Source organism: Crinia signifera, chromosome 9 (assembly GCF_055691185.1).
Source record: "Crinia signifera chromosome 9, ASM5569118v1, whole genome shotgun sequence".
Lineage (NCBI taxonomy): Eukaryota > Metazoa > Chordata > Amphibia > Anura > Myobatrachidae > Crinia > Crinia signifera.
In genome coordinates, this window is record NC_139225.1 from 114,649,121 (window position 1) to 114,670,861 (window position 21,741).

Here is a 21,741-nt window from a genome sequence, read left to right on the forward strand (position 1 = left end):
AGATGGGAAAATAACTGATCAGCTGAAAGCAACAGGAAGCTTTTCCCAAAACGATGGCATCTCGCTTCTGTTTTGTGGGAATGCCAAGGCCAGGGTCCGTATATTCCAACATAGATTTCCTGGCCTCTGTAGCATAAATTTCCTGCAAAAGATAAGTATCTAAACAGGCATGTGTGTGTGTGTGTGTGTGTGTGTAGAAGTTGTAACGCCAGTCTGCCTAATGCTCTGTTCTATCCCGCCCCCTTTTTTTGCACCACCCCCTCTGTCCACTGCTATGTCCTGCCCCTGCTTTGCTCACCTTGTTCACTTTCTGCTCATGCCCATAGTATCAAGCTGTGTGAGCCCTTTTCCTCCTGTGTCTGTATACTAGTATGTGGTATGTGTTCCTAGCGGATGCTCCTCACCGGAGGGGTGGTGTGTGCCCTGGCTCCCACTGCATATGAATACAAAGACAAGACAGAACATATCATATACACACACATATATATAAATATATATATATGTGTGTGTGTGTGTGTGTGTGTGTGTGTGTGTGTATGAATTTGTTGGCACAAGCCTTCATGTGCTGCCTTTGCAGCAGCCCCCGATGGCATATTCAGGTTCCTGGGTCCGGCGCATGTGCAGTATTGTCTGCGGTACTGTGCATGTGCAGAACCCGGTTTTGGGACTTCCCCGCATTTGTGCACAGAGAGGCATCCCGGAGGGAGGGAAACACCTCCCAATGGGATTGCCTTGAGTGACTGGCAAGTCGGACTTCCAATAAGAAGCCAGTGCCAGTCGCAGTGAAGCCAGAGCAGTCTCACAGATTGCATCTGGCTTCACTTGGGCAGAAAACAGTGGCGAATTTTAACTGGGAGGGCTGCAGCCGTGCAGCCCATAGGTAAAAACCGCCACTGCTAGGGAGGATACAGGTCTAAATTAAATGAGTCACATTATTTTAACAGAGACTAATGACATAATCAGTCTGCCTCCCCCTCCACCCCCCAAGTAGTTACAGTACCTGCATCTCCTCTACAGGCTTCTCCCAGAGCGAAGAAACATAAAGTAATCAAGTATGATGTATATACAGTAGAAGAAAGATAATTTGATATGTTTTAAAAAAAGAAAGAAATGTTTTACATCTTTGGTTTATTGCAGCAGTTCTCACCACCTTGCAAAGGCAATGGAAAAGTAGATTACCAGGCAGTACAGTAACGCTGCAGTAACTAGCAAAGCATGGGGAAGCTATAGCAGGAGAGCCACCATCACAAACTGTAGGGAATAATAAATAGGGAATATCACTAAATCAGCCTTTTGTAATGGATTTAGGGAACTTTAATAAATAGATCTCTTCAGTACTGCACCAAGCACCACTTGTTATATACAGTGTTACCCATGCAGACTTGAACATAAGTCATCCATAATTGCTCCCGCATTGCGTGTATGGATATTCACCCATATGCGGATCTGTGTTTGAACCCCTCCTATGTGTATGTTTGGTATCACAGATGTCATCAGTGTGCACCTGCGCCAGCTCGTTTATTGATGCATAGGATATGTCAGGTATACAGTAGTTATGCTTCTGGCCCACTGTGCATAGCCCACCAATCCTGCTGACACTCTGACTGAACTTTATCAAATAAGAATGTGAGTACAACTGCGCCACAGGCTGTCGCTTTGTGATTATTCAGGTTACCAAGCCCAAAAACCTCTATAACAATGCAAATGAATAAACCCAGAAGCGCTGTCCCTTTTATGGAGATGAGGAATTTACTTTTTCATCCAACTCTTCCTTTTTCTATTAACGCGGTTTTCAACTTGGAATGAAAGTAGAGAAACAGATGGGGTGTCGTATTAATATGCACAATAAATCATATTCTCTGAGCCCAGATCGACACTGACCTTCAGTAAAAAACCCTATGTACACATAAAGGTTACTTTAGTGATAGACTTTAGTGGTAGGGACCTAGTCTATCACTAAAGAAACCTTTATGTGTACATATCATTTTTACCGAAGGTGTATGATACTTTCCTCTGGATTCAGAGAAGATTACCTATTGTGCATATTAATGCCACACCCCCATCTGTTTCTCTATTTTTATTCTGAGATAAAGACCAGTTATTGGGAAAAGGAAAAGAGTTGGAGGAAGAAGAAATTTCCTCATCTCCATGAAAGGGACCGCACCCAACTCTGCATCAGCCTTAGGTTGGATACACATCAGGCCGGCAGGCAATTGGGACAATGGTAAGGCTGGACCATGACAGTTTCCCCACACACACTGCAGTGTGTCACATATGATACTGTACCTTCTAATTGTTCATGCAACGCAGCCAACTATAAAATGACTCTTAGAACCTGCAGTAGCCTGCAATTGGGCATACACATCAGACGATACAGTATGTACGATACATTCTGATGCTGCAGTTTGTGCCAATATCATCCTGATGTGTACTCAGCCTCAGCAGGTGATTTATTCACATAACTAGACATTATTGTCTATCATGCTGTACTGTACAATGTGCCTTCTGTGAGCCTCTCCCTCCATCTGTGCACAGTAAATTGTGTTCTCCTCAATGCGGGAACTTTCCTTGATGATTGTTTAAATACAACTCAGTTTGTGTGGTTTTAAGTATTCAGGAGGTTTCATGTTTCCCTGCCAAGTAGATTTGTACGGTTCCCTGTTATTTCAAGTTCCATTGTCCCTATTACAAAATGTGCAATTTTATTTTACAGAAGATCCTTTTTTTACAAATATCATATTTCTTTGTACCTGTATTGGGAATGTGATATATATTGTTCTTTCCAATCTTGTTAAATAAATATCTGCTGTCTTATTTTAGCACATAATGAAAATCAATGTGTGAAGCCACAGACTAAAAGAATAGAATGTTCAGAGAAGTAAATCACTGTGAGCGCTTGAAAAACTGGAAACCCCAAGAGCTCTGTTTACCATAAAGGATTGTAGCTTTTAGCAGTGGCGGATCCAGAGTAGGGGCTGCAGCACAGTTCAAAATTCAAATATGGGAGCCGATCCAACTGCCGGGGAGTCAGTATGGTGTAGCTCCCCTATTTGAATTTTGAACTTTGCTGCAGCCCCGCCTCTGGTGCCACCGCAACCACTGGGGGTTGCACAATAGAATTGGCTATTCTCTGCCTTAGAAATAGACCTAAAAAAATGCAATACTACAACTAATAATACTAACAATACATATGTATGGCATAATAAAAGTAGCCGACTACACAATAAAGCTTGTAATAGCAAGTTTCATAGCAACCAATCCGATTGTACTTATTATTTATCTAGCACCTTCTAAAATATAATAATTATCTGATTGGTTGCTATGGGCAGCATCTCCACTTTTATCAACCTACCTACACTTTAGTTAATATAACCCTTTGTCTCTACCCTCCCCCCAGTCTCTGACACACTCCTCTATTTTCTCTCTTTGTTCCCTCTCCCCCTCTTTTTTGCATCCCCTTTTTTATTTCCCCCTCCTTTTCTCTGCACTGTGCAGTACCGGCTCTGTTAGACAGTCTCTAATCCTTTATACCACTTACAATAAGGGTCACACTGTACAGCAGAATGGGCATAAGCGTGTACACTGAATACAGGTGTCTGTCCAGATAAATGGCTCATGTATAGATAATCGGCATTGAGAAATCACAGTCATACAGCTAGCCAAGGGGACATTTGCAGGACATGGGACATTGTATTTTATAGATGCTTGGAACAAATGACTGCCATTGAGTCAGCGAGCCTATGTTTTTCTAGCAGACAGACGTTCCTGGCCGTCATACTTGTTTTCCCTCCAGAGAGATTTTGAAAAGGAATCGCTGATTTGTAGGATAGCTCAGATGCATGAATAAATGTGCTGAACTTGTGATATAAAGAAATAAAAGAAAATATTAGGGATTGCTGTTGTAATAGTCAGAGGCCGATTTAGACCTCAAGGGACCCTAGGAAAGATACCAGTTTGGGGCCCTCCTCCCTTAAATGATCCATAACACTATATATTTGCTGCTTGCAGGTGGCATTGATAGAGAACCTTGGCGTGTGCACAGTCTACTGGTAAATGCTCAGCTGCATGAACATCGGTATTATGTACAAATCTGAATCAGACTCTAGGTCTATGGGAACTGGAAGTAGGCTTAATACCATGAGTCACATTGAAAGGACTGCCCGCTTTATACAGGTTGAGTATCCCTTATCCAAAATGCTCGGGACCAGGAGAATTTTGGATAACGGATTATTCCGTATTTCGGAATATTTTAATATTTCAATGATGTATTTTGAAGTATCTTGCATTTATGCTGTATAAACACATAATATACACACAAATATATTTTATTACCAGATAAAATACACACAAATATATTTTATTTGTTCAAAAAACAAGGTTTCAAAATGTGAAACAAAATGTGTGTACTATCTCAGCACTGAATTTGAATGCCAAGCAATCATTGTCTTGCACATATATAGTGCCAGTTACATATCATGTCCCCAGTGATGCTGTTACAAATGTCCCCAGTGAGTTTTTGGCAAAAAAAAAATTTTTTTTCACTTTCTGGAATGTCTGGTTTTCGGAATAATTCGGATAACGGATATTCGGATACGGGATACTCGACCTGTAATATTTTTAATCCTATTAAAGAACATCAAAGGGACTTTGGTAGTGATATCACGCAGTAGTCACCCAATGCTCCACTGGAAACTTTTGGACGGTCAGGGTATCATTGGGACCTGCTGGGCTGCCTTGTGGGAAATCCAGCTCTGGTAATAGTTGCTTCCCACAAAGGAGGAGATGGTATATGTTGTAGTAATTCCACTTTCCTCTTGGACTTTTTCTCCAAAATATCTGAGAGGAAAGTTCCAAACAATGACAATGACTATTGCCTATGTCTGTCTCTCTGATACTGATTCAGGTATCCATACCTCCCAACTGTCCGGATTTCCATGGGAATGTCCCATTTATTTTGTGTCTGGACCGGCAGTGTCCCGCAGCGGGTGGGGGTGTTTGGAGTCCCCCTGTCACCCACTGCTCTGCTCAGCATGCGCACAGGCAGAGGAGCTGGGGGCATGGTCAGCAGCTCACAGAGCCGTTGGCCATGCTTCCACTGCCGCCAGGCCACATCCTCCAATTTTGGGCACGCACCTTCGGCACGCACAAGGGTCCTGCCACACATTAGTTGGGAGGTATAGGTATCCTTGATAAGCTGGAGGAGAGATTCCGGTTTTCCACTGTAATTTCAAATCTTTTAAACTGTATGGAATACAAAGTGCATTACAAATGTGGGTATACTCAGGCTTCTAAGTGGTACGGCGCTTATCTGCTATAGGAAAGTCATCTAAATTACTTCCATCCTCTCACTGCAATTGTGTGATAAACACGATAATTCCTATGTGCCATACATAGGTTAATGGATTGTGCAGTATGTAAGGCAGTGCCGGGAAGTCTCACAAACAAACATTATATTGCAAAAAATTAATATAATGGTTCATTTGTGTTTGATGCACAGCAGAGATGTGACATCTAGTGGGGATTTTAGGAAGATGAATGCTAGTCTGGCAATAACAAATCATTATTATTGCACAGTGTACTCATTCTCTAGGTTTCATACACAATACTATGAGAATTATTAGTATTATTTTTGTGCAATTACAGTAGGAATAATAACAATTACATTACATACCATATATGTATTGTTTTGGGGAGAAATCTAGTCATGAGGTAATATCATAGCCCTGACCGTCAGGCGCTGCAATAGATTATCACATTATTCAGCCTCCTCTGCGTGATAACATTTTAGCTGCTGTAGCTGGTTACCAGACAAAAACATTCTACTTGAAAGGCCTGATTTAGAGATGGACGCTGTGTTGGAGCTACAGCCACGGAGTCTTTCCGCTTAATTCATGTTTGTACATAGGGGGTTATTTGGTTGATTTGCAAGCCTGCGAATTTGCAGCCTTTGCAAGTCCACCAAACCCCACCTTGCGAATGGTGGCCTGGCCGCCACCCACTCGCAGCATGTGTCCGCACACACTGGCTGCAAATGGATGCAGCCTGCGGGGGAACACCCACATCCTGGCGATTTCCATGGGAACGCTGAGCTTTTCATGGGCGTTCCCATGGACGGGTCCCTGTTCACCATGGACGCACACACCCGGCACATGCGCAGAAATGTGCATGCCTATTTCAAAAACATTGTGCTTGCATGCGAATTTGAATTCGACCGTACGGATCTGAATAAGGTCAATACAGTAATGGCCAATGTTCATGCAATGGAGAGATTATCAGCAGACTGCGCATGTGCTGCAATCACACTACGTATACGCGAAGGGGCCAATGAGATTGCGCAATGCCGATTACACGGAAACCTGATTGACAGGAAGTGACCGTTTGGTGGCACTAGCGAGAAGTTTACAGTGAATGGTTGGAAAATTGCAGTGTGTCAGGGTTTTCTGGGCACATATCTGCCATCAACTGCGGGCTTGTACTTGCAAAACATGGCAGCTGCATGATTACTGCTGTGTCCAGTCTGCATAGCCATAGACAGGTATGGGTTACACGGTGCACTCAATGAAGGTCGGTATACATTAGGTCGACCACAGAAAGTCGACAGAGCTTAGGTTGACACCTGAAATACATCGACATGGCTAAGGTTAACGTAGGGTTTGCCGACTTTAATATTCTCCTCTCCGGGAGAAGCCAGGAGAGGAGAGCTTCAGCAGCTGCCCGGGGGGGGGGGGCCTTCGTGTGACGCGATTTTGCCATTTTAGCTCCGCCCCCTCCTCTGAGAACCGTGGATTGCGGTCCCCCCTGAATCCGGGAGGGATGTTAGAAGACTGAGGGGAAGTGAAGCTTGTTTTGTAGCTGAAGCAGGAGAGGATAAGGAAGGTCAAGCTAGAGTTAGTCCCATTGGCTGGGAAATAAAGTCAACTGGGAGAGACCAACAAGGGAAGCAAGATGAAAATAATTTCTGGCAACAAATACAGTGGTGTCAAAGGAATATTCATGTTACCTAGTATTAGAGTAGTCAGGTCGAAGGATATGAAATAATAAGTCAAGGATCAAAGCCATTGTGAAGTTGGACATCAGACACCATTATAGGCTGGAGAAATGCATCAGTGGATAGAGCTGATCATCAGGGACAATATGTACAAAGAATCAGAGGTTTATGTAAGAAATCTACCAAATTCCACATCTGGAAGCTGATATGTGTGCTCCTTGGGCTGCTGTGCATCTTCTCAAAAGAACTGGTCCATTTCATCTTGATGGTAATTGATCACCAACGCATTGTTTCATCTCTTTCTGGTGGTTATCTAGTGGGTAAATCAGACTTTGCTGGATAAAGTTTACTCTACTTCTACTTGGTGTAGCAGAAGGAAGATACTCTACTAACAAGCCCCGTTCATCAATGTTACTTTTTTTTTTTTTTTAAGTATAATATTTTATCAGTTTTTTTCTATGCAAATAATTTGTATGGGTGTGGTATGATGCACCTACAATAGGTATCCTGACTGCCGGTGCTCCGACAGGGGGGCGAGCGCAAAGATGCCCCTTGCAGTCTCGCTGCGCTTGCCACGCTGCAGGCTCGGTGGCTTGCTATGCTCGCCACAGGTTCTATTCTCCCTCTGTGGAGGTTGTGGACCCCCACAAGGGAGAATAGCCCCTGTGAGTCGGGATCCCCCCTGTCAGAGCACCGGCAGTCGGGATTCCGACGTCGGGATACTGTCGGGATCCCTCCTGTTGGAGTATCATCCAGCACCCATTTTGTATATATATATATATATATACAAAAGTTTCAATAAAGAACTTTTACCTTGAACGGATTCCACGTTTCATTCGGGAAAGGAACAATGAATTGTTGATATAAATGTGATTGTTGTCTTAAGAAATCTGTACTAAAGTGACTAGGTGGTACTAAGCTCAGCGCTCTCCGATAAACCCTTTTTTTCATATATATATATATATATGTGGCGTCTGGCCGGCACTCCAAAGTGCTTGGTGCTGTATCTTGCCTGGTGCCTTCCTCCAAACCTGAGGTCAGGTATCTATAACTCACTCCACGGCGGCACTCAAAGGACGGAACAAAGGAGTCGACACACACTGTATGTGTTCAACGTTTCAGTGCTGTGCACTTTTATCACTTTACACTGTTCTTGATAAAAGTGCACAGCACTGAAACGTTGAACACATACAGTGTGTGTCGACTCCTTTGTTCCGTCCTTTGAGTGCCGCCGTGGAGTGAGTTATATATATATATATGTATATATATAAAATGTCTTTGTGATTGGTTATTGGCATTTGTTAATTATTCAATATATTTGGCGTATATCAGGTCTTTTAAAAAAAAAAAGGAATTGAATCAGAGTTAGATACAAAAGCATATTTGTACGCAGTGTGGTGATATTTTGAAACAGCAATGTTACACTGCGATGTGGCCACTGAGAGGATATATTCATATATTCACAAAGTGATTGACACAAGGGGACCAATTGTGGCAGCTAATGGGCAACTTAAACCTGGGCGTTTTGCAGCTGTTGCTGGGGCGTGTCACAGCTTGCAACTACAATCCTGTATGCAATTACAATGGCTCCGGCATCGTTGTTTAGTGGCTGCGAGCCTATAACTTTACTCATAAGTCAATGTGCATCCGGTGTATTTTTATGCACAAGATGCAGATCAGAGAAATCTCCAGTGGGTGTCGCAATACAAATCCCAGCGGCTGCAACATTTACAGCCACCACTTATAAATTTGCAGCTATGATGGAATCCGCATACATCTCTGAATCAGGCCCTATTATCTGTTCTCCTTTTGTTTAATAGTTGTATTATTTAGAGCTTAAGACAGTTTTCTGTGACTATAGTAGAGCACTTAGAATACAGCGAAGGGATTGTAGTAGAGATATGTGGCAGTAACGTAACTATGGTGCCGTAGACCCAGCCATCACCGACAGGGTCTGCGGGGCACCGGGTGCACTGAAGATAGACTAAGCTACTGCTGCAGCAAGGAGTCCCAGGCCGGCGGTGTGCGACGTGCCCAGCGGCTGCGCTCCCATTGATCAGAGTATACACAGAGCCTATTGGCTGCTGTTTAGAAAATGGGAGACAGCTTTTTCCACCCATGTATTGTAAGGCCTCTCCAGGTCCATTTCTACAGGTGGACGAGCCGTGCAACCGCACAGGGTGCCGCACGGCTCGCTTGCTGACTGCTGATGGGCATGCCAACTCACCTGATGCCCATTGGCTGCTTGCCGCCCACACTCTGACGCCTTCTTGCCGCCAGCTGGTGAGATTGAGGGAATCATCTCTGGCCAGAAAACACCACAATCAAGTGGCTAGTAGCAGCAGCGGTATTGAGTCAAACTGACTCATTACTGCACACTGACTGCGGCCGCCGGCCCCTGCCGGGCTGTAAGAACTTGATACATGAAAACTCAGTGGAGAGGAAAGACTTTTTCTTTTACTCTCCTCCCCTTCCTGGTCCTGCTCCCCCCACCCCCTTCTCCCCTGCATCTGTGAATGCAGGCTGTGTACCTGTTCTGCGGGGGTCCATTGGCTGATAAAGAATCATAAAGGAGAGCCCCAGCCCTCACAAGCACAGACAAGTGGTCAGTGGGAGTATTTCAGCGCACACACACATATATATATATATATATATATATATATATATATACAGTCCAATGTATCGGCACTCGCCCCGCGATGCAGCTTAATATACAGCCCCGGGTGCCCTCTTAGGTAGACCAAAATGTAGACAGCACTGAAGTAGCGGCACTCTCGGGAAATAATAGACACGAACTCTGTAGATTCGCTTAACGTTTCAAATCTTATTAGGATTTTTCATCAGAAGCAACAAAATACGTGAAAAGACAGTCAATAAATACCTGATCCAAGGTGTGCACAGCTGTTCAATCCCGGCTTCTACTTCCGGTAGCGTCTGCATGCACATCCCAGCACCCACTGATGATGTCATCCGCACCAGCCGGTTGCTAGGTAGCGTGCTCACAGCGTCCTGTCTTACCTTAGAGCTCCGTGTCGTCTCCCTGACGCGTCTGCGCAGTACGGGGCAGAAGTCCATCCCCACACGCTACTGACGTCACCAGCACTTCACGATTGCTAGGAGACAGGCACGCTGTGTGCCATCCGCTGTACGGCATCCGCGCTGCATGGTGATAACTCAGTGGTCTGAGGCATGATCACTACTCGTACTAGTCAGTTGCCGAGAGTTCAGTTGTCTGAAAAAATACATAATAAAGTTACAAATTCACATCAAAAAACGACAAGTGTTGACATGCATGTTGACAATTTCAAAAAATCGGAGAGCAAGTTTTCAATACATAACGGTATAAAGTATTAGCCTGATGCAGTGACCTATTAAGATCACAGCTTAAAGAAGAAAAAGGAGGAATATTTTCCTGCATCATAATATAAATAATATAAATAATAAACACTATTTTTAAATCCACTAGAAAAAGATATCAAAAGATATATCTATGGACCACTGTGTGCATCTAGAAAAAACAGCTGAGATTGAGTTGTTCATTTAGTCCATGTGGACTAACAGTGTCCAATGTGTATATCCATCGGGCCTCCCTTTGAAGGAGGATCTTCGCCCGGTCGCCACCTCGTGGGTTAGAAGGAACTCCATCAATGATTTTGTATCGGATGGATGCTGGATTATGCCTCAATAGTCGGAAGTGCCTGGCTACTGGTTGTTCAGTGTCCTTGCCTTCTATCGCCTGCCTAATGGCACTTCGGTGTTGGGCCATCCTCTCCTTCAGCTTGCAGGTAGTTTTGCCCACATAAGCGAGGCCACAGGGGCACTTAATCAGGTATATAACATGGGTGGAATTACAAGAGAATACTTGTTTGATTTTGAATATTTTACCTGTCCGCGGATGTGAAAATGTGTCACCTGTCTCTAGAAAGTTACAGGTGGCACACCCAAGACAGCGGTAGTTGCCAGGTTTTTTTGTTAAAAAGTGGGCTGTCTGCTCCTTCTTTGCTTTTAGAGGCCCTGTTTTAACCACCCAGTCTCTAATGCTTTTGTTTTTTCTATAGCATGGTACTAAAGATGTGTCTTTGAGAAGGGGGAGTTCAGGGTCTGTGTTGACGACAGGCCATAATCTCTTTGCTTTGCCCATCACTTTCCTATTTGTGTCTGAGAAATCTGTGACAAAAATAATTTTGTCTTCCATTGATTTTTTAGGGTTAATAACCCGAAAGTTCTCCTTTGGAATTTTCATCACCCTGTCTATAGCTTTGTCAATTGTACTTTTTTCATACCCTCGTTCGAGGAACCTTCTTGACATCGCTTTAATCTGGACCACCTCATCTTCCACATCACTGCAGATTCTGCGTACTCTGCATAATTGGGAGAATGGCAATGACTGTTTGAGTGGTTCTGGGTGAGAACTTGATGCCAGGAGTAGTGAATTGCCATCAGTGGGTTTAGAGAACACCGAAGTATTAATCAGACCATCTTTGAGTCTGACAAGCACATCCAGGAACGCTATTTCCACCTCATTGTGATTAAAGGTGAACTTGATGTCATTGTCCTGGGTATTTATGTGTTGCATGGTGTTCTCAAATTCTTCTACTGTACCCCTCCATATGACAAACACGTCATCAATATAACGTTTGAAGAAGACACATTTGGAAGTGAAGACTGCATTGCCAAAGAAAAGGTCTCGTTCAAGTTGAAACATAAAGCAGTTCGCGTATGTCGGAGCTACGCAAGCCCCCATTGCAACTCCCTTGGTTTGAATAAAGAATTCCTCTTGGAAGATGAAATAATTACGAATCAAAATCAATTCAAGCAGTTTGAGGAAGAGGTCCACATGTGGGCCTAGATATAGAGGATTGTCCGTGATGAGTCTTCTAGTTGCAGCTATACCCCTATCATGGGGTATGCTCGTGTACAGACTCACGATGTCGATTGTGCAGAGTAAGTAGTGCCCCTCAGTGAGATCCATCTTAGTCAGTTCATTCAAGAACATCGTTGTGTCTCGTAAACGTTAAGGGAATCTACAGAGTTCGTGTCTATTATTTCCCGAGAGTGCCGCTACTTCAGTGCTGTCTATATATATATATATATATATATATACATAATTTTCCAATTGTCATGAAAGGGGGGGGTACAAGCTTTATATTTTGCAGGGGGAGGATATGGAAGTACTGTATGAGGTTTTAGTGTGATACAAGGTGCTTGAGCTTTCAGCACTCGCTGTACACCACGTTACGCGTAATACACACACCACAATTAGGTCATCATGCAAATGGACATAATTACTTCATTTCTATCAGGCCTGTTCCGTTCAATAATAACAGATTGGCCGAATGTCCATCAAATGCAACAATAGAATCAAGAATTCTTCATTGTCCAGTGTTCGCGAAAACCACCCAAAAAAGTGGGTCCCGGGGACCCTTCACTTCTAAAAATTGGGGTTTTTCTGGGTCCCAAAGGAATAAATCCTCCTCTCCCCTTCTCCCTAGCATGGCACATGTGGGTCAGGGGGTGGGGGGGGGGGGTATCAATTGGCCCACTCGCATAAAGGTACATATATACTAGAAACTAACTAAACCTGAAAACAGGGACAGTGCGCGCCGAAGTCGCGCGCTAAAAATGTATGGCATGTTTTTTGGGGGGGAAGTGGTGTCACATAGTAGTACACATTACAGCACACACCTAATGCCCAGTACACATTACAGCACACCCCGTTATGCCCAGTACACATTACAGCACACCCCGTAATGCCCAGTACACATTACAGCACACCCCGTAATGCCCAGTACACATTACAGCACACCCCGTTATGCCCAGTACACATTACAGCACACCCCGTAATGCCCAGTACACATTACAGCACACCCCGTAATGCCCAGTACACATTACAGCACACCCCGTTATGCCCAGTACACATTACAGCACACCCCGTAATGCCCAGTACACATTACAGCACACCCCGTTATGCCCAGTACACATTACAGCACACCCCGTAATGCCCAGTACACATTACAGCACACCCCGTAATGCCCAGTACACATTACAGCACACCCCGTAATGCCCAGTACACATTACAGCACAACCCGTAATGCCCAGTACACATTACAGCACACCCTGTAATGCCCATTACACATTACAACACACCCCGTAATGCCCAGTACACATTAAAGCACACACCCCGTAATGCCCAGTACACATTAAAGCACACACCCCGTAATGCCCAGTACACATTAAAGCACACACCCCGTAATGCCCAGTACACATTAAAGCACACACCCCGTAATGCCCAGTACACATTAAAGCACACACCCCGTAATGCCCAGTACACATTAAAGCACACACCCCGTAATGCCCAGTACACATTAAAGCACACACCCCATAATGCCCAGTACACATTAAAGCACACACCCCGTAATGCCCAGTACACATTAAAGCACACACTGTAATGCCCAGTATATATTATAGCACACACCAATATGCCCAGTACACATCATAGCACACACTGTAATGCCCAGTATATATTATAGCACATAAGTGCTGCTTACTTACATGCTTGTTGCTAGGGGTTACATGCTCCTTGCAGGGGTCACATGCTGGGGGGGATGGGGGCATTTTATACTGGTTGCCACATGGGGAGGGGACGTTTTATGCTGGTTGCCATTGGGGGGGGAGGGGGGGGGCGCATATTAGGTTCGTTGTCACAGTGGGGGGGGGGCTGGAAAACATGCCGACATGCTGCTCAGCAGAGTAGGTGAGCGGGCTATCAGCGCGGCGGGGGACTGGATGTGGCTGGAATAGCTGACACGCTGCTCTGAGTTGCATTAGCCACATCCAGTCCCCCGCCACCCTGACAGCGCGCTCATCTACTCTGCTGAGAGCGGCTGTTACAGCATCCCATCCTGTCCCCCCCCCCCCCCCCCCGCTCTCAGCAGCGGAGTGGACTTAGGATGCAGAGTTTGAAACGGTAACCTGCTCTCATGCAGGGTGCGTGGTGCGCAGCGGCAGCAAACTGTATAAAACCTACAGTGATTGGCTGCCGGCGGCCACTGTTCAGTGATTGGGTCCCGGCGGCCGCTGCAGTCACAGTGATTGGCTCGCAGCGGCGGCTGACAGGATTAGTACAGCGCGTCCTCGGGGACCCCTTTAGTTTTAAAAACTGAGTCCCCGGGGACCGTTTTAGGGTAAAATACGCGCTACAGCGCGTTTTTGCGAACCCTGATTGTCACAATGATGCTGCAATTTAGACTGTATGGGTTTCTATGAAATGAGAGTTGTGTTTTTTGGCGATTTTTACTCCAAAAAACAGCTAATTCGCATTTTTCCGTGAATTCGCATATTTAATCTGATGCGAAAAGGTCCCTAAATCGCATATTTTTTGCGATAAGTCATGCGTACTGAAAGTGCGGTAAAAATCTGCACTTTTATCGTATGCAGATGTTTTCCAATAGAAAAGTATACAATTCGCTTATTTAATGGAATGGGATTTCGCAAATCGCACTTTTAAGGTGTCTAATAATCGCCATTTTTTCAGACCAGGTTCTGATATGCGAGTTGGCCAGAACCCTGCACAGATCATTGAGATCTGTGCAGGGTTCTGCTGTAAAAAATGTGTTTTTTTTTTAGAAAAAAATTGCGTGGTGTCCCCCCTCCTGAGCATAACCAGCCCCAGGCTCATTGAGCCGGACCTGGTTCCAATAATACGGGGGACAAAAAGTGTAGGGGTCCCCCGTATTTCTGAAACCAGCCCCGGACTCTTGGACCGGTCCTGGTTCCAAAAATACGGGGGACAAAAAATCTGTGGGTCCCCCGTATTTTGAAACCAGCACCGGGCTCCAACAGCCCGCAGTGTCATGCCACAGCCGGGGGGACACTTTTTACATAAGGTCCCCCGGCCGTACCATGAGCACCGTGGCTGGTCAGCCTTAGACGGGGTACCTGGAGGAGTGCCCCCCCCCCCAATAAAGGGGTCCCCCCCCCAAGGCTTCACCCGTCCAGGGCTGAAGTCCGGGGCTGTCACCGGCTTCCCTGGCCAGTGGACGCCGGCCTGATGGTGCAAAATCTTTCAATCCTAACATTGCTTTATACAGGAGAACTACAAGTCCCAGCAGACCTCCCCCGCAGGCTGGGACTTGGAGTACCACAAGTCCCAGCATGCGGGGCATTAATTGGCCCGCTGGGACTTGTAGTCCACCTGTAAAAAGAATGTTAAAAGAAAACACACACACAGAAAAGTAAAACTTTATTACATACACATCCACACACCTCACTTTTACAACCACATACTCACCGATCCAGGATCCTGCGCTGGTCTCCCTTGTGCTGCAGAGCCGGCTACCCCCGCACTGACAGAGGGGACAACCGGCTGTCTCAGATGCAGCTAACAGCTTCTGTCGCGTTGTCCCAGCGCGACACAGGCTGAGAGCGTCTTCGGCTTATGCGTCTCCATGGAGATGATTTTACACCATCAGGCCGGCGTCCACTGGCCATGGACGCCGGTGACAGCCCCGGGCTTCAGCCCTGGACGGGTGAAGCCTTGGGGGGGGGACCCCTTTATTGGGGGGGTCCCCACTCCTCCAGGTACCCTGTCCAAGGCTGACCAGCCACGTTGCTCATGGTACGGCCGGGGGACCTAATGTAAAAAGTGTCCCCCGGCTGTGGCATGAGACTGCGGGCTGTTGGAGCCCGGTGCTGGTTTCAAAATACGGGGGACCCCTACACTTTTTGTCCCCCGTATTTTTGGAACCAGGTCCGGCTCAATGAGCCCGGGGCTGGTTATGCTCAGGAGGGGGGACCTAACGCAATTATTATTATTATTTTTTTAATACAAACCCAAAATCGCACATAAGCTCAAATTCGCACATTTTCATGCCTAAAAATCGCACATTTTCATGCCGAAAATTCAGCCATTATCGCACTCAATCGCACTTTTTAGCCTCTATTGCGCATTCCATTAAATATGCGAATTATGACTAAAAAATGCGATTTCTGAAAGTGCGAAAAGCGGCGATGTGGAGTGCGAAAAATATATGCGCTTTTCTCTCAGCCCATAGAATGTCACCCTATGTATTTTCTCAGCAGTGTGAGATTTACATCCAGAGCAGCCCCTGAAATAGATAATACCTTATTATAGTAAATGCAGTACAGTAAGTTGGATGCTTTGGGGGTAGCGCTCCATTGTTAAAGAGTAATGATGCAAGGAATCTCACTAACGCTGTTAGACATTGCATGGTGTGATGTTCCAGTTATATCTCACTAAACCTATCTAGCATTTCTAATAAAAACTGAATGTGCTTATCGTGCACAAAGAACCACTCAATATTGTGCTGCATAGGTGAACGGATTGTACTGTAAATTAAAAATTAATCTAGGGTTAGCTGGCGCCATCTAGTGGAATGAAAGCCAAAATACAATCTTTCATTTTTACATAAAAATTCCTTAACCCAAATGAGTTTTTCTTATTCTATTAAATGACCACATATTGTTATATGCTTGGCATAATTTGATTGCGCTAGTTTATTATATTTGGTTTATTTGTATGATATGGGCATTGCTATATTATACTGATTACTGAAACCTAGTTCTACCTAAATCTATAAAGGGATTAGAAAATGAGGCAATACATTTTAATTTAGTTTTAAATCATGTCAATCTACTGATCTATAAATACTAGATTAGGACAAAAGAATACCGTTCTGTGTAGCCACCGTGTCTATTCCAGCTGCCACTATTTATTATTCATCGTCCTATCCTAGTATAGGCTGCACTTTAAAATGAATTATGCTAAAGAATATATTGACGGCAAGGACATAAATTCTAATAAAGCTAATTATTGTTATGGGCATGTATAATCACGCTGATTGTAAGTAAGTGCTTTCAGGATATGAACAGGCAAAGTGTGGTTTATAGATACCACTAAATGATTATTGCAAAACACAAGTTTCCAGCTACAGTATAATAAGAGATGAAAAAAATATGTTTTGGAGAAAAGAACACAGTGTACATGAGACTGACTGAGATCCTCCGCCAATTCTAGCAGCAGTCACAGTAATTCTAGCAGTACTGTATAATTACCTATAGACAACATACATACCTTTATTCAGTTAATATTCTACATTTTGTGCTGATGCATAGATAACGCAGGGTTGCCTACCCTCCCTGAATGGCTGAAAGGCTCCCGAAAATTAGGTACCCCTCCCGGCCTCCGGAAAGGTGGGAAACCCTCCCGGATACCACCGGAACCCCCGAATCTCCCTGGCCGCAGCATTAAATTACCGCAGTTCACGGCTTTTTTGGGGGAGAGGGTTGGGCTAAAGATACAAAGCACGTCATTTAGCCCCACCCCCTCCTCGAAGACCCACAAATTGCGGGATTTCCAATACTGGAGGTGGGGCTTGATTATGTCTACATCAGGCCACGCCCCCGCAGTGCTACCGACAGTCTCCTCTCTTCGGGCTTCTCCTGGAGAGGAGACTTTAAAAGTAGGCAACCCTGAGATAACGCAGGGAAGTTTTGCAGACATATCCTGTGCATACTATGGAGCTGTGCATCTGCAGGTCCACACGATTCACATTCATACGAAACTCCATTGCATCCTTTCTTGCTGAATCAGGCCCATAATGAGAGTGGGACCATGAAGATAGATGCAGCATCATGTCCCTTTTCCGCCCACTTGTCTGTGCCACACTCCTTGCACACACATAACCGATCCAGCTGTCCCACTTGGTGTACCATGGTCGTAACTGGACACTCACATCTTTATGCTGGTGTGAGAGCACACTGATAGTGATAATACAGTAGCTAGGGAGGGCTAGAGTTTTCAGTGACCGGTACATGGGATTGTACCAATGAGAAGACTTATAACACATTTACTGAATACATTTTATTTATATATATATATATATATATATATATATATATATATATAAAATGATGCCTCTACTGATTTGCAAGGTTTTTATTTTTACAGCAATAGTAGCGCTTGTCATGGCCCACACATATCGGTTAAGTTCCTAGATTTAAGTGTTAGGGCCAGATGTACTAATCTTCAAAAGGTGCTAAAATGGAGAGTGATAAAAAGCCAGCCAATCAGCTCGTAACTTCCATGTTACAGGCTGAGTTTGAAAAATGACAGTTAGGAGCTGATTGGCTGATTGTTTATCACTCTCCAGTTTATCACTTTTTGAAGCTTGATGCATCTGGCTCTTAGTGTTCCTTTGTTACTTAGAAACAGTCATCTAAATATTGTTTTCCTTTATATTTTGTAGGAATTTTTACTACATCACCATCCTTCGTGATCCCGTTTCTCGATATCTGAGTGAATGGCGACATGTCCAGAGAGGAGCTACATGGAAAGCTTCTCTGCATGTATGTGATGGAAGATCCCCAACATCTGATGAGCTGCCCAGTTGTTACACAGGAGATGATTGGTCAGGCTGCTCATTGAAAGAGTTCATGGATTGCCCATACAACCTGGCCAACAACAGACAAGTTCGCATGTTGTCTGACCTGAGTTTGGTTGGCTGTTATAACCTATCTGTTATGCCAGAGGATCAGCGGAACAAGGTTCTCCTAGATAGCGCCAAAGAAAACCTTAAACGTATGGCTTTCTTTGGTCTTACCGAATTCCAGAGGAAGACCCAGTATCTCTTTGAAAAGACTTTCAACATGAACTTCATCTCACCATTCACACAGTTCAACAGTACGAGGGCTTCTAGCGTGGAGATAGACGATCAGACACAGAAGCGCATAGAGACATTGAATTTTCTAGACATGGAGTTATATGAATATGCAAAAGACCTTTTCTTACAAAGATACCAATTTATGAGACAAAAAGAACACCAGGAAGCGCGGCGAAAGCGTCAGGAACAACGTAAAATCTTACGTGCCAAACACGCTAATCACAAACTGGAGATGGACAACTCAACCTCTGATTACATAGGAAACGTGGAAAAATGGCGGTAGTAGATGATACAGTCTACTGGGAGAACTGTACGATGAAATCTAAAAAAGAAGGAGAAAAAAAAAGAAATAAACTTAAAAAACTAAATAAATAAGGGATGGTCTATTCCATAAGATTTCAAGCTTTGTATAGACTTGAAGCCGAATATGTTTATCAGTTGCCTTTGCAGATGCCTTTGCATTAATTGTAATTATTGTACATGGGGATAGTTAATCTTGGTGTGTCTTAGTTATGACAGGTTGTAAAAGCAATGAGCGCCTCTATCCGTAGACCCGCTAATCGAGCAAATATGGAATCAGATATTAATTTTAACTAATTAGAATGCCCATACAACTAAACTTTGTGCTCTGTCTTGGTGTAGAGAAGAGGGAACTATTTCCAACATTGTATGTACTAAAAAGAAGTATACATCTGTCCACTCTCAGGCAAATTTGATTCTGCATTTATATCAAGTGAACAGTTTTTAACCTGTTGATATTCATTTGATGAGTTTAAATTTTCACGCAGATGTCTGGAATTATCTACAAATCTAATGTGATGGTCTACAGAGGATTAAAGATTCTATGAAACAACTGAAGCCAAAATAACCGTATTCCAGCTAAGCCATCTCTAGATTGGTAATGACTGGTTTGACTATGTAATGCCCAGATCGGTAATGGTGTCTGGGTGACTAAGTTATGACCTGATGGGTACTGGTGTCTGGGTGTTATGCCCAGATGGGTACTGGTGTCTGGACGGCTATGTTATGCCCAGATGGGTTCTGGTGTCTGGACGGCTATGTTATGCCGAGATAGGTATGTGGTTTGACACGTCACACAATTGTGTGCACTTTCTCCCAACTCTTCCCACAAGATATGCATTGTGTAACTTTGAAAAATGGCAATGATGTACCATATCTTTAACTTAATTAAGAAAGTTAGGCAAACATTGCAAATGCTACTATATTATAATTCAAGTGTATAGCATCAATATCCCCGCGGCTGATTCCTGATGGTCAGAATGCTGACAGAGGCATCACGAAGCGTGTATTCCGACCTTAATCCTAATCCCAACTCAGCTCTCCCACAGCCTAACCCTAGCCCACCCCTCTTGCAGCCTTACCCCAACAATCCCCTCCTGTAAACTTAACCTAACTGCTGCCCCCTGCAGCCTAACCTTAACCACCCCCCTCGCAGTCATACCAAACCTATCCCATATTGCCTAATCCTAGTGTTACCATTGGGATTCTGCCTGTCGGGATGTAATCGGCATTCTAACCATCAGGATTTCATCTGCCAGGGTCCTCAATGCATCCGTAATTCAAGAACCTATCTGTACAATTATTTGGTTTAGAAGGTCAAGGGGGTATTCCATCCCCGCCGCTATTTCCAACAGGGGAAATAGAGGCAGGCGCCTATTCAATGCTGTTTTGACAACAGCATTAAAGAGGTAGATCGGCAGAACGAGCCCGACTTTAAAAGCTGTCTGGCCCATTTTGCCAAGAACTGACGAAAATTGTCCTGATCATGGTCGAATCTCGACAATCCACGGCCATTTGCGGTCGAGCAAAGCGAAAATGGACCAGGCTCACGGCTGTCAGGATTGAATACTCCTCCAAGTCTAATAATTAAATATGACCTTGCCATCTCAGGCATTTATGTGTCTACAATCTTCCTTTAGAACTCCATAGACTCTAACGAATAGCATCATTCTCTAGCAACCATATGTTTACAGTATGTTTACAGTATAAATCAAGCCTTCAACATAAAAAATCTCCTACAACACTGAAGTGAGAAGTTACAACGTGGCTTATGTGTGATCTGCTGACCTTTGCCAGTAGGCCAGGCCACTATGGTGCAGAGTGTCTTGCAATGCACGGTATGTGTTGAGGCTGATTGTGGAATCACCGGGGACACATGTTACGCAGGCTAGTGACAGCATAATTATCGTTTAGACTATCTGACAAAGCTCTTCAAAAAAAAGCCCAATTAGTGAATAATGAATTTCTTTTAATCAGTCTCTATACAATAGTAGTCATACATAGATTGAATATGTAAACATAAATGTGTTCCGGTTGCCTACACATTGTGGAGTATTCTGCCGTGTGTTGGAGACAGGTACAGAGCAATTACTGTATCAGATGTAGAGGACGTAATTGTTACCAATGTATATGTACAGTGTAAATGATGAAAATGGCCATACTGTATATATGAACCTATGGTATGCGGTTACAGTGACTGACAGAGGAACCTGCCGAGATAGGAGATTTTGATCCATATATAACATTAAGGCAGGCAGAGAGGAACAACGAGAACAGCAAGGATACAGGTGAACTCCATGTAATGATGATCTTTATTGCTGAACTGGAATTATCAACTATGTGCATTGAAATAAACAACTTCATTTGTTTCTTAAGCGGTTTAATTTTCTTTGATTACATTTTAAGATTTTGGCAGGAAAATTGTCTAAGGTGCACAGGGTATTGTATGATCTTAGTGGTACTGTGGGCATGGACCAGTACTTGTTCGTGCCCATCATAATCAATATGGGCAGAGAGAGGTGAAGGGACAAATGTCCCCTTCTCACATACAGGCAACACAGAAAACACAAATGGTGGAGCGCTAAAAGATAATGAACTACTAATAAGTTACTAAACTGATCAATTGGGTATCAATATAATTTTTTTTGTATTAAATGTATACTAAAACATAATGAATATAATACATGTTTAAAGACACATTATATGAATTGAATCATAAAACACAATAAAATAGGGGTGCACTAGTAGAATAGGGGTTGTATGGACCAAATA

At 44.0% G+C, this 21,741-nt stretch overlaps 1 protein-coding gene across 1 annotated transcript in view; it reads left to right on the forward strand.

The window, feature by feature from the left end:
- HS6ST2 (heparan sulfate 6-O-sulfotransferase 2) overlaps positions 1 to 21,344 on the forward strand; it is a 297,379-nt gene extending 276,035 nt beyond the window's left edge. The window contains exon 2 of the mRNA XM_083159533.1: positions 18,256 to 21,344. Within this exon, the coding sequence (XP_083015659.1) occupies positions 18,256 to 18,952 (697 nt within the window). The 3' untranslated portion in view covers positions 18,953 to 21,344. The remainder of the gene's footprint in view (positions 1 to 18,255) is intronic.
- The last annotated feature ends 397 nt before the right edge of the window (positions 21,345 to 21,741 follow it).